Genomic DNA, 13,736 nt, shown 5'->3' with positions numbered 1-13,736 from the left:
CTGTACGAGCTATGGTATGCAATTACAGCTCCAGTGGAGTAGAAACTTTGTCTCTTCTTAAGAAAGGAAGCACAGGAACATTTTTTTCCCCTTAATCTACCCATTTGGGATTTGATAACAGCTATCTCCATCCACATCCACAGGGACATAATGAATGTGCATCTGTCCTGCTCCTAGATGATTCACTTACTCACTGGCATGGAGATGTGCCTGTTCTGTTGAGGTTTGTTTCTGTTGTCCAGAGTGTGTTGGAACAAGGGTTCGTTTATCCTGTATCAGAAAAATGTAACGGTCAAGAGGCACTGGGGATTCCCAACTCCCAGTATTGTTCAGAATAGCATGTGTGTGTTATGTTTCTGGTGAAGGTTTTGCACAGCTCATTGCAGTATGTCTAATTCGTCAATGATGTGCCAGAAGATTGTGGCCTTCACCCTGGGTTCTGTACAAAGATCTGTGTCTGTTTCTTGGGCATCTTGTTTTAAGGAGTTAAAACACTAAAATAGAAGACAATGGTACATTGCCTTCAAGGTTCTGGAGTAAAGTTGAGCTGTGTAAGGCTCTCAGAAGAGGCTGCTTTCTGGTGCCTTGTTGCTGTTCAGCAAATACCTCATGCATCTGCCGCACCTGATCATAGTCTCTTTCAAAAAAGACCCAGAAGGAAATGGGATGTGTTTCATTGAACTGTAGTGGCTTGGTTCTTCTCATGTTATGTTTAAAGCATACAGTTTAAAACTGACTTCTGTCAGGAGTCATGAATTACCCGCTCCATTCAAACAAAGCAAAAAAAAACTTATAAAAACTTTGTGCTATTTCCTTCCTTTTTTTTGACCCTTGCGCCCTTTGGAAATTGGCTACCCTACCTTTAAGAGTATTTGATTTGAAGTTATTTTGCATTAGCTGTGTCTGAATTGATACTGAGACATGAACATATTCTCTAGGAACTTTTCTTATCCTGTTCAGCACTTACTGCCTATTCTCATTTTTCTCTCTCTTATCTTCCATCTAAAAGTTTTTATGTAGAATTTTGCAGATGCTCATATATTGGTGTGTTTAGCAGAAAAGCAAATGCAAGAATTCTGGGTAGTGGTTTAATGCCTTTACTGGATGTTTGCCTGAGAAAGGTTTCACAATTTTTCATGAAAATAACAAGTTGAAATGTAGGGTAGTGAAAAGCAGAAAGATAGAAGTGTTTTAATCCCATTGGCAGTTACATAATGAAATGTATGGAAGCGTGCTTGTGCAGTTGAAAAAAGTACACATCAATCAGAACCATGGTTTTGAATCTTTTCTTATCTAGAATACAATTTGTATGATTCATTAATGACTGAAATTGCCTTGAAGAGAGTAATCATAAATTTACTCTGATGGTTTTAATACATGCAACAGTATGTATTTAATACATACTCTAACTAGTTGTGAGCGACAATAGATTCCCCTGGCTGTGTATATTTTGCAGTATCTTTTGTCAGCAACTGCCAGAACAGCACTTAACTCATCAGTTTACAAGAATCTTTTCTGCTCAGGCACAAATGAGATTTAAAAATAGTTATTCATGTCTCCAATGGTGGGCTTCAGTTTTCCTAAATTAATTGAGTCCCAAGGGCAATATGGCTCCTGAGACATGGTGCATTTTCATTGGCCGAAGAATTTTGCTTATGTAGTGGAAGAGCAGTTTATTAGTATGAATGTTAAAATGTGTTACCAGGGTTTTATGGTCTAGTAAGAGTCAATGTTTGAATCTTTTGATTGTTGAATTAAATTTTCTCAGCAATCTGTTGTCCTATCTAGAGAGCTGTTTAAGTCAAATGGTAATCAAAATCCATTGTCCTGTAAAACATTACAGTCTAAAGCGATCACCAAACTGACTGACTCTCATTTACTTCTGTAAAGTGTATCATAGGAGTAACTAGACAGGAATGAATGAAAGAAAATTTTGTCTGCTTCAGACTTTTGTCCACCTTCCCTCCTCAGCTGATATACATCATGCACTAAAATGACAATTTTTGAAGAGTTACAGGATTGTTAGTGGGATATTTTTTTTACCATTATGGCAAAAAAGTTTTATTCATGGTTTTCAACCTGCCTGTATTGCTGTTGTCAGGGCCTTTTCTTTTCCTAATATGAAATACTGTCATTGCCTGTTTTTATCCAATTAACTAGTATTCCAGGTATTACAGATTTTTTCCACTAGGAGGAGAAAAAAAATGGATGGAATAAGCCGTTGCTCTTCTCTTGATTTACAAATTAAATATATGGGGGCCCTAAATGCAAGAATATAGGAAGTTCTCGTTTTTGATGAAAGGAAATATATATCAAAAGCTGTTTGTTTCTATCCTCTGCCCCCAGTCTGTCTCCAGTGAATGCCTTCTGTCAAAGGTCTCTTAACTTTCTGTAGCATTGCATTAGTGATGTTGTTTTGCTTCTTTGGCATCTCTGTGATATTTGCAGCTGAGACCATGTGAAGCAGCAACATCAAAGCTCATCTCTCAGTCCTTCACTTATGCCTGTGTAAAAACGTTTTAGTTCTATCTAGGCCTTGTTTTCTGTTGTTCCAGATCTGTTATTGAACCGGAGGACCTAGAATTGTTCTGCTTCTTTGGTGTCTGGGTACCATAGTAGGTGGTTATTCAAAAGGATGATGCGGCCACCTTCGTTCTATCACTTTGTTACTTATCCCAGAATTTTAATACCATACTTATCCCAGCATTTTAATACCATTCTGGTCACTTCCAGGTGGGTGTCTAGGGCCATTCCTGCTGTAAGGATTGTCTTTTGCTTCATGGAAGAATTCAGTTTGTTGCTTTTAACTGAATGGTGCTTTTTTATATATTTTTTTTAATTTATTTTTCTTTGGGGAAAAATTATCTCCTACATCCTCTAGTTTGCCTAAATAGGATGTGTTTGTGTTACGGTGGTAGGATAGCAATGATAAGTAAGCTCTATAGAGCCAGTTGGCTACAGCCGGTTGCAAAGACAGCTGAGTATTCCTTGCCTAACTTTTTAGTGTTCAACTGCTGCAGTGAAATCTCTACAACCACAAACAAGGTACCTCTGTTCTTTCCAAGTATGTATGCCAGTTATATGGCACCTTTAAGTGTCATTCCAAGTAGCTCATACATTGTGGGTAGAGGGAAGAAGAGTGAAGGACTGGGAAATAATTGAAATCCATTTTCATTTACAGGTACTGTAAGTCTTAAAGCCTTAAATAAGACATTGATTTACATTGCTGAATTTCTTTAAGGATGACCAGCTTATTCTTTAGTTTAAAAACTTAAAAACTAAAGAATACCTGTTTTCTGTAATTTATCCAGTGACTTTTTCTAAGCAGTCTTCAGATTAAAAATTTGAATCCATAACTCTTCTGCTCTGAGTGAGCTCACACTTGTTGCTTAGTGTCTTCTGCATCCATTAACATGGATTGCAACTCAGCATCAGCAGGAAGATAGGCATTTCTTCACTCCTCTGGGCTTCTGACAAGGACTATTTGAGAAGGAGAAATCAAGAGTAATATAAATTTTAATCTCTCCAGCAGGGGAGACTTTGTATCTAGAGCTGCTTCTTCATAATCAATGGAATATTTACAGTAGGTATTAAAAAGGGCAGCAGTAATATCTGAGTTGTCTTCAGTGGCAGCTGTTGTGAATGTTGTTTGTTTGACTTGGATTGATACTGTCTTCCTGTTGGCAAAATTTACTGAATCCAGCCTCTTGGGTGAATTAGGTATTTAAATGCCTAATTCATGAATCTCAAGAAGATGCAGACATTCTTGATCTCTGCCATGGTAGCATTGCTTAAAGTAGAGTTACTGGTGAAAACTCTGATGCTAGCAGGATCCCAAGTGTCTTCAGTAGTTAGATGAATTTCTTTATACGTTAGTTTCTTGTGCTTAGTCTTCAAATGAACTGATGACTTGGGTGTTTGCATGCCCTCATGAAAGTGTTGCCTTTTCTGTAAAGGTGATTGGGGTGAGGTGACATGAGCAAAGTGTTTGGTTTTAGTGTATGGAAATGGATATTGCCATTAGAGGTAACTTAAACATGACAGTGATTTGCAGCCCTGAATTCCTCTAAGGGCATCCAGGTTGTGTTTTAGTTTTGGATTGGGGGTTTTTGGTTGGTGGGTTTGCCTATTTTTGTTGTTTTTAAAAAAAAACACTGAAACTCACAACGGGGTCTGTTATATGTATTTTGTCCCATCAATTAGGTGTCACTGTTTGAATGGAAGGTGCTCAGAATGGGAAAGACAAGTCTTTACCCTATGAAACTGAAAGAAAAAAGTGAAATAAGTTTAGAATCGAAGACTTAGAGATTATATTATTGTAACCATGGAATTTCTAATATAGCATGCTCTATGTTTGAAAGTGAAGGTTAAGAGGAAGTTACCTTAGTAGCAGTTTATCTCACTAACATACAAAGCTTTATAACAAAGTATAAAGAAAAGAAAAATGAAAGATTTAGAGATAAATTATATAAAGTTCATCATGACTTTACCAGAGGTAAATCATGGCAGAGCAACATAAGATCATTCTTTGTAAAATAAACCATATTTGCAGATGGGAGATTTGGTAGCTTTTATCTGTCTGGTGTTCAATAAAGCATTAGTTATGGAACTTATACTAGAAAAATATTAATGAAACAGAAAAAGATGTTCTTTAATGCTTTAATGTTTTGTAATTGCATAGGAAAACAGGTGGAGAAGCAGCAGCAAGTTGTGCTTTGTGCTTAGTGTTTATACTTCACAAGAAAAGGAGGTGAAAGGTTTGCATATGTCAGTCAATCAGAGGATGTACTACTTAAGGGTAGTCCAGTCTCTGCTGGTGTGCTGGATCTGATCTGAGTCTGTTCTCCTTACTTCAGCAGTAACATCCTTCCCTTGTGCAGAGAAGGAGAGAGTAAACACCTAGGAAATAGTCCTGGAAATTTGCTTCTGCCAGAGGGCTTAGTGGGGTGGAGAAGCAGTAAGGGACAGGGGGAGTAAGAAGGTGGCTGTAAGTGCATATCTCTTTCACAGCAGTTTCTGTGGTATCTCATCTCCTCCTTGTTGATGTGGCAGCAGCAGCTGATTTGGCTTGGTTTAGCCTGTGGACAGGAGCAAGCAGATTCACTGATCATTGCATGTGTCACTAGGGAGCTGTTATTGAGTTGGATAAAAGCATATATGGAGCCAGAGGGACCCCGCTGATCAGTGAATGAAGGAGTGACTTTTAGGCAGCCATGAAGAAATAAACCTAAGAAAGATATTTTCAATCCATTAGCAGAAAAAAATTGCACCTTCACACTCCCTGACGCTCTGACATGCAAGTTTCATGGTCAGCAAATACGACTGAGAAGACTTCATGTAGTACACTTCCTTGGAGGTCTTCCCTCCTCACTCATCAAATTCAACAAAGCTGTACTTAAGCCAGTACAGGTTGCATGTTTCTTTCAGTAAGTACTATAATATCTACTGCTAGCATTTCTGGCTTTTACAGCATCATTCACCAAAGTGTTCTGGTTTTCAGAATATTTAGTAGGCTGACTGCGTGTGATTTCTTTCTCTATCTCCATTCTCTGCATGGCTTGCAGGTGCCGTATTACAATAATTCTTTCCCAGGTACTACAATATCTTCATTTAATTTTCTTTGGTTTTTTGGCTTTTGTCTTTTCTTAAAGAAACCAACCCAAAATAAAAAAAATGTTCATCTCTTTTGCATTTTAGCTTGTTTTTTGTAAACGCTTTTGGTGCATGCAGTCAAGCATGTTGCAAACAGACCTGCCTCTGTTGTATGTCACACAGTTTATCAGAATGTTTTTCAGTTAAAGCTCTACAAAAAGTTCTGAAAAGGCAGCCTGCAGCAGTGAAGCTAACTGATGGTCCTAGCAGAGACCATCAGGTTTGGAAGAGTGGAGAGAAGCATGAACAAGATTATGAAGGCATAATGGCAGAATAAGGGCTTGAGATGAGGCTTGCAGAGCAAAGATTTGGGATACTATGTATGAAATTCCAAGACTTGAAGACAGGCGAAATAGTGCAGCGTAAACAGGAGGAGAGATAAATGACAACCATCAAATTAACAAAGGAAGCAACATGAGCGAACAGGGATATTAATGCTCTCTGTATAAAACTGAAACTTTTCAAGTGACATTGATTGGAAGTCAGGTTGGACTAAATGGGCAAAGGGCAAGGGTGATGTGAATTCAAAGGCAAAAATACTGTTTTGTTTTTAACACCTCATGATTTGAGGGTGCCTGTAATAATTTTTTGCTTTAGTCCTGTATTCCCAAATATGCCAGTCACTTGGGGAGGAGAGCTGTTGCTTGGCATGAAGCTGTAAACTAGTGAAACAGAAACTAAAGTGCAGTTTTCATAGTTGCAGGGTGTAGTGAATTGTGCAACTCCTGAAGGAGTTAATCTCACAAGTTTTGGATAACTGTTATTAAGGAAAAGTCTAACATATTCTGATAAATGAATTCAAAACAAATAATTTGTGAGTAAGGATTTTTGTCCTAGTTTCCTGGGAAAGTAAGAGTCACAGGAATGTGCTGCTTATTTTGCTTGTCAGTCTTTTCCTCTACTAGTAACTTTTGAAATGGATAGCCAGTTTGAAATCATTTGCAAAGAAGTGGAAAGTCAAAAATACCTTCCAATAGGCTTCAAAATCAGTGGCTGGATGGAGGAAAGGCCATATTAGTATGTGTGAGGCAATAGAACATTTCAACAATCCACGCATCCTTCCCAGCTACTGGCACAGCATTGCTCTGTCTTACGCTGCATCCCAAGGAACATGGGATGAGAGCAAGAAACTGGGCTGTGGGAGGAGGGTTAGGGACAGATGATGCAGCTCCTGAACAGTGAACCAGGCTGCATTATTTTCTTGTTTCTGACTGTCTGATTTTTGCAATCTAATTTTCTGACAGCTTTTACCTGAGAATCCCTGAGGAGTATAGATTTTATTTCATCTGTACCCTTAAGGTAGCCCAAGGGATTAAAAGATTTCTGTTCCTTTTTTAATGCTTGATAGATCTGTGAGATGAACATATGCTTTTATCTTTAGGGAAACTGCACACTATTTGACCTATTATCAGTTTGAATGTTTCCAGAGTTTAATTAGCAATACATGAGCATTGCTCTGAAACAATTCTGTGTGCAATTTATGGATTTATTGCTTATATGCTAGAAATTTTTTCTGTACACATTTAATGCATACAGTCTATGAGTGTTATTTTAACCTTAGTTCTTCGTTGTCTCCTTATTTTCTTAAAATATACTGAGGTCCACCAAAATACAATATTAAATCCATACTCTTTAATAAATCAGTTAACAGATGGGATTTTTCAGTGGCATCCACACCCATATCTCAAGTAACCTAAGTACCGTCATTATAAAATCCCTATTTACTTTCCTTAGTAGAGGGAATTTAAAGATCAGGCTTTAAATTTGAAAATCCATGTTATCTAGTCCTATGAAATTCCAGCTAGAAAATGGTAATTCATGCCAAACCAGGAAGGATTCAGAAATTTTGTGACAGATCCTATTTTGATTAAATCTCAGCTGCTAGCATTAATAATACTAACAAAAAAATTCATTGTTTTGCTATCTAAGAATCTTGTAAGCAAATTGAACAGACTTTTAAAAAGAACAACCATAATTATGTTTGTGTATAAATATACACATTTAGTGCGTTCTTTGGAAGAGATAGCATTGAAAAACTACTCAGGGTTGTCTCGTTTGCTTGCTTGCCAAGGGCAAATTAGCAAGTATACTCAATGTCACTTTCTGAAAATATAGAACTATAAAATATGTATCTATCCTTAATTTATAAAAAGAAGTAAAAATGAATGGGGACTTCAATGAAAAATGTGCTATTTTTTAGCGTTGATTAAAACCTGAGTAATGATTTGAAGCAGTTGTACCCTTTTGGAACATGGGTGCTGTCAAGGGAGCACTATCCAGGTGTTGCAAACTTTGTTTCTGTCATTGTTTTAGTAGATACTGTGGTAGATCTTTCAAAACTGTAAATGTCTAGATTATTTTTAGGAAGAGGAGTCATTATTTTCTTTGGAAGGGTGTACATTTCTATTTTATGGAAGTCTGATTTTAATTCATAGATCCTCAAAGCACATATAGTTTCATTCATTACATTATCCTTTCATGTGATTTTAAAGGTTCAGAAACCTATTTTTATCTCATCTTCATTCGTGTTTTATCTTCATAGAATCTTTAGTATATACATTTATGAATTATTTCAATCTCACAGATTTTCAAAGCTAAATATGAACAATTTTTGAGTTCTTTCTAATATGAGGAGTTTACTTTTTATCTCTTCAGGTTTGATTCTGAACGTAAGACTTTTTTGTCTTTTATAGTTTTCTTTTTATATTCATTTTGGGATTATGTGCTGAAGTGAGATGATGAACGGCAAAGCTTTATTAAAGTTTGATTATTATGACTGTGAGTAAGAGATTGTCTCATACTGGCCAGATGATAACCAGCCTGATCAAACTCCTGAGTGTAAGAGGCTGGTAAATAGGCGTTACATCAACTGGCAAAGCAGTTTGACCATCTGATCAGGCAGAGAAGCAGTAACTGTAAATAGGAAGCTATGTAATTAATGGTTTTTACAGCAAAAGTTTTCAGTCCACCTCATTGTCTGTTTACCAAGCCCAAAATTTTGTCAGTAACAATTTTACAGGAGACAGTGTTGAAAACCATGGTAAAGTCAAGGTAAATGACACTCGCTGCTTTCCCCTCATCCACTCAGATGGTCATTTCACTGTAGAAGGCCATCACATTGGTTAGGTATGGTTTACCCTAAATAAGTCCATGCTGACCACTGCTGGATCGCCTTCCTGCTTTTTGTGTGTTCAGAAATGATTTCCAGGAGGATTCGTCCAAACTTGTAAATGTTTTCTTTATTCATTTATGTGTATGTGTGTGTGTGTGTGTATATGCATGTGAGCTGGCTAGAGGAATAAACTAGTTTGTTCTTAGGCTGTGGTGGTCTGGTTTTGAGTGGTTAAGGCACCTTAGTTATTCTTAGATATACAAATTTGGGTCAGGAGTATTATTCTGTCAGTGAAAAATACTCATTTTCAAAGAGTTACTGAATATTAATGTTGTAAACATAAATTTATATAAAATCATAAACTATAGTCATATTTAATGTGTATTTTTCTATTGAAAGAACTCCAATATATTTATATATAGAAATGAAAATTTCTTCTGGTAGTATTTAATGAAATAATGTGTTTAATTTGTAGAGGAGTATGTTTCATTACATAATAGTAATAGATTTCCATTTCAGGGAACAAAGAAAACAGGTGGGTTTTTTTTAATAGGAAAGACTGTGGAAAAAAATTACTAATATAATTCTCATGTAAGTTTACATGACTTCTCCCATGGTTCAAGAGAAATTCCCTGGTTACAGCTTGTTAAACAATCATATTGAAGTGAATCGTTTGAATTTGAAAGTATAGCATATCTTCTATCAGTTAGCATTTAATCAAGTTTATTCCAGATAACTCTATTGACAGAAAACTCCAGTATAGCTCTTAGCTTGCTCGTGTTTGTGTTTCAAAGAATTTATTTGTTCATTTGTCTACCCGTGACAAACAATTACTGTATGTACAGGGCAGTCACCACTTTCTGTGACAGCAGGTGGGCATGATGACAGCTAACACTGACAAGCTGCCTCCAGGGGAATTCACACTTTTGAAGGAGTTTGTTCATGTCAGTTTCCTGTAGTGTTAATCTTTTGAGAAAGGAATTCCTAGGTGATGGACATGGGTTTCTCATAGATCTGTAATGTATGTAATTAATAGAGTTTTAAACTCCAGAATTTTGAATTTTACTTTTTTCTTGAAGATTTTAATATGTCTATCCCATTTCTATTTAAGGTAATTGTTTGGAGTAAAAAAGATGGAGACTTATTTTGAGAGATTGAATTTACTGTTATTTCTCTTTAGTTTCAGGCACTGCATGCTGTATCACACACACTGGTTTTGCTAGGAAGGAACAACATACTAAGAAGTGCTTTAATATCCCTTCTACTAGCAGAAGTACATCAGTTTGCTGAGCAGCTGTTGCAAGCTCACCAGGTACTGTCATCTTCTCTTTTGGAGAAGGGCCAAAGAGTGGTGCTGGGGAGTGTTTTGTTTGTATCTGTTTCATAAAAGGTAGTAAATGGATCTTATTGCTTATTTTTAGCATTATTAAATCTCATCTGTTTAACAGAATTAGTCATGTCTCCTTTCAGCAGAGTTTTTGCCAGTGGCAACGCAGAACTCTACAGTGCTCAACACTGATGAAAAGCTTACATTGAGTATTGCACTTTGCCGAGTTAGTTACTGCAGGACTACTTAACCTTGCCATACTGTAATTATTTTAAGTATTGCTTTTGTATTCAGTGCATAAAATTTATTTCTAAAAATTTCTAGTTTGAACTCCTCTTTGGCTTTACTGTATGTTGGAAAGAATCATGTATTTGATTTTACGGTCATAATAAGTGTGATTACACAGCTGTATAACTTGCAGTTGAGAAAATGGAACTAAATTAGTATCCTGTGATTTTTAACCATAAAAGAATCTCTTTAAATACAGAATTGATTTTGATTTTTTTCTAATGGCAAATAATTTAATACTGGCAGTATAGTTTATTTATAGAAAGATAGTAGAGGATTTGATTCATATATAAATATAGAGAAGTTAGTAATTTAATCCCTGAACAATTATTATACCATGGATGGTATAATAAATTGCTTAAATGGCAGTCTCACTAGCTTGGCTTGATACCCCTAGTTGATGGTACAGCAGTTTTTCTTCTTTTTTTTCCTCTGGGAGCTATCACTCTACTTGATTTCCCCCGCCCCTTAAAGAAATTGAAACCTTCAATTATACTTCCTTGAGCAACTGAAGAAATTTGTACCTAGCACTGAAGGGAAGGCCCCTGAGTGGGACACAATTTCTGGGGGGACAGAAATTTGTACTCATTTATTGAAAAGAAAAAAAAAAAAAGATGTTTTTGATCTTGTAAATCTATTCTGTTTCTTCATACTTGGTATATATGGACTGACATTTGGGACAGTAAAATGCATTTGTTACTCGAGCTTTTCAGCTTCAGGACCAAATCCCTTTTCAGGTTAAGTCTTTGCTACCTGCAGCCCTCCAACTCATTTTAATCACCTTGCATTTGTGCTTACTGCAAATCTTAGCCATTATCAGTCCACAGTACTGATTTTCAGATTTTCTACTACCAAGAGACACTTAATAAGGTTCCCTTTCACCTTTTTTTTTTTTTTTTTTGAAACAGCCCCTTTTCTTCACTCAGAGAAATAATTTAATTCTCTTATATTCAATAATTCAGACCTATCTTTATGGAACAAGAGTTCCCTGCTCTGTTTCTGCTTTCTCCAGCTAAGTTATCCACGTGCCTTCTGCTACTGAGATGTAGTAGATCTTCCCTTTTTCTTTTTTGTAACTGATACAGTTATTTATTTATTTATATCTTCCTCATCCAACGTTATAAGCGTTTGTTGGAAGATTAATGCATCTTGAGCAACCAACCACAAACTGTGGTCTGGAATAGGACTTTGATACAATCTTACTAAAGCTTATGGGGCTTTCTTCTGAGTCCTTTTAAAACACTTTGCATTTAAGTGACCACCAGAAGAATAAATGAGCTTCAGACACTTAGGAAGATACTCCACTGATTAATTTTACAGTAACAAAGTAGTCCTGAAAAGTTCACCACCCAAGACAGTGTTGGACTTTTTCTGGTTATAGCGGACAGTTCAAGCGGCTGAATTTGAAGCTGCAGGATCTGTGGGTCTATCTGTAGCTGACACTTTGTAGAACTATAAGATTTTGAAAAGCTGTAGTTCATGTGGGAAAAGTAACTGAATTTCTGTTTTGCTTAGCTTGCTGTGAAGTCAGTGTTTTTAAAGTTTGTGCATTCTTGCATTTGGTCCAAATAGGTGTCTTGCGTTCATCCACAAACCCTTATACATTCTGTATGTGATAATTATTTCTGGAAATACTGCTTATCAAAAACCTTATTGCAACAGGACACTAAACAATACAATATCAGTTTGAAATATACCAAATGACAGCTTTAAAAATAATTCTTCATAAATACTTAAATTAGAATTTGCAGAACGATAATACTTTATATAATCAAACTTCATTAGCTGGCAAGTATCCTAATTGTGTTTTGTTACTTAAGCAAAACTGCTGTTAATTATAAAGTGTTTCATGCCTTCTGCCTAAGACAATCAGATTAGGGACTCTGGAATGTAGTTATGATGAGAGGTGTGCAAATACCTATTTTCATTTTGTTTTGTTGTTTGTTTCTTGTTGTGGGCAGATAGGAGAAATAAAGATCATCTAGGCATGTATTCAGGTTAGCTTGCAATTAACTTCTGAGCATTTGGTGAAAAATAGAAATTGAAAATTTAGCTTATTCATCCAAGCAAATTTCTATGTTTTATTTTTGTATAATATTTTTTTTTACATTGAAGGTGTTTTCCCACATTGACTTGACTGAAAACAAAACTGTGTTGAATTTTTCTAAATTAATTATCTAGATATCACATTTTTAATTTCCTCATTAAGACTTGAGCTAAGCTACAGATAATTTATAAAACGTTTGCATTCTAGATTATGCAATTTTATATTCAGTCTTTTCTTCAACAGGAAGTATGCTCAGGTCAGGTTACGTATTGTGGATATGTCCTTTGATAAATATTGAACTTTTTTTACTTTAAAATTCTGACTTATTTTAGTGAGTTTGTATCTGTGTCCTCTTGAAAGAAGCTTATCTCTTTAAGACCCACAGGTTTGAAGAGCTATATATGCCCCTAGCTTTACAAATTAAGAAAATAGGTTGATTGTAGGAGAGTGTATCTCATGAACTACACCAGAAAAGTACAGATTACTTTGCATATTTTGATATCGTTCCCCAATTGGCTAAATACCTTTACTATTGGAATATGATAAATTACTGTGAAATATGTGAATAATAGATTTTTTTTCAATATTTTGGACTAATATTCCCACATGTTAATACAGAAAATAAAAGTAACTAAGGTGCCTGTAAAATAGTATAGTTATCCTGATTTTTTTCACCCAGTTAAGATGAATTTTATGGTAGTAAACTCTCAAGCACGTTATTAGTTTGCTTTAATTCATTTAAGTACTTCATCATGTGCTTAAGGTGAAGCTCATACTTCAGCACATTGCTGATACCAGGACACTGACTTCCAGGGAAAAGTATAATAATGTAAACTCGGATACCTTAATTTTTACTGATGTGGGATGTCTACTTTTAATTTTTATGAGGAACCTTTCATGCTTCATAAATACATTTTATAAGAATACAGTAACTGAAACTTATCTTACTATGGAGTAGAAATCTTCTGATCCCAAATCGGATTCCTATTGCAAAGCAGATACGATTTTAAATACTAAGATTTCAGAATGGTACTGGGGTTGTTGGATTATTTTTCAAATATTGAGCCCCTTACCATGATAGCAGATCTTCCTTTATGATAATTGTTTCAAAGACAGATGACCAGAAATCAAAAGCGCATATTAGTTCAGTGCCCATTTCTAACCCCCAGGTGATAATTCCCAGAACTCTGAAAGATTAAAAAACAGAAAATAGATTTGAAAAAAGAAGAAGGAAGACAGACCGCAAAGTTTTGGAAAGCACTGTTATTCAGTAATTGCTGATACATAGCTTGTCTAGCATTGTATTTTTG

At 35.7% G+C, this 13,736-nt stretch overlaps 1 protein-coding gene across 1 annotated transcript in view; it reads left to right on the top strand.

Annotated features, from left to right (window-relative positions):
* Positions 1–13,736, top strand: part of MEI4 (meiotic double-stranded break formation protein 4) — a 93,395-nt gene that overhangs the window by 30,816 nt on the left and 48,843 nt on the right. Inside the window, exon 4 of the mRNA XM_080387721.1 lies at positions 9,945–10,076. Within this exon, the coding sequence (XP_080243847.1) occupies positions 9,945–10,076 (132 nt within the window). The remainder of the gene's footprint in view (positions 1–9,944; positions 10,077–13,736) is intronic.

Source organism: Falco punctatus, assembly GCF_963210335.1.
Source record: "Falco punctatus genome assembly, chromosome: 5".
NCBI lineage: Eukaryota > Metazoa > Chordata > Aves > Falconiformes > Falconidae > Falco > Falco punctatus.
The sequence above is the reverse complement of the archived record's forward strand: the minus strand, read 5'-3'. Positions and strand labels throughout refer to the sequence as shown.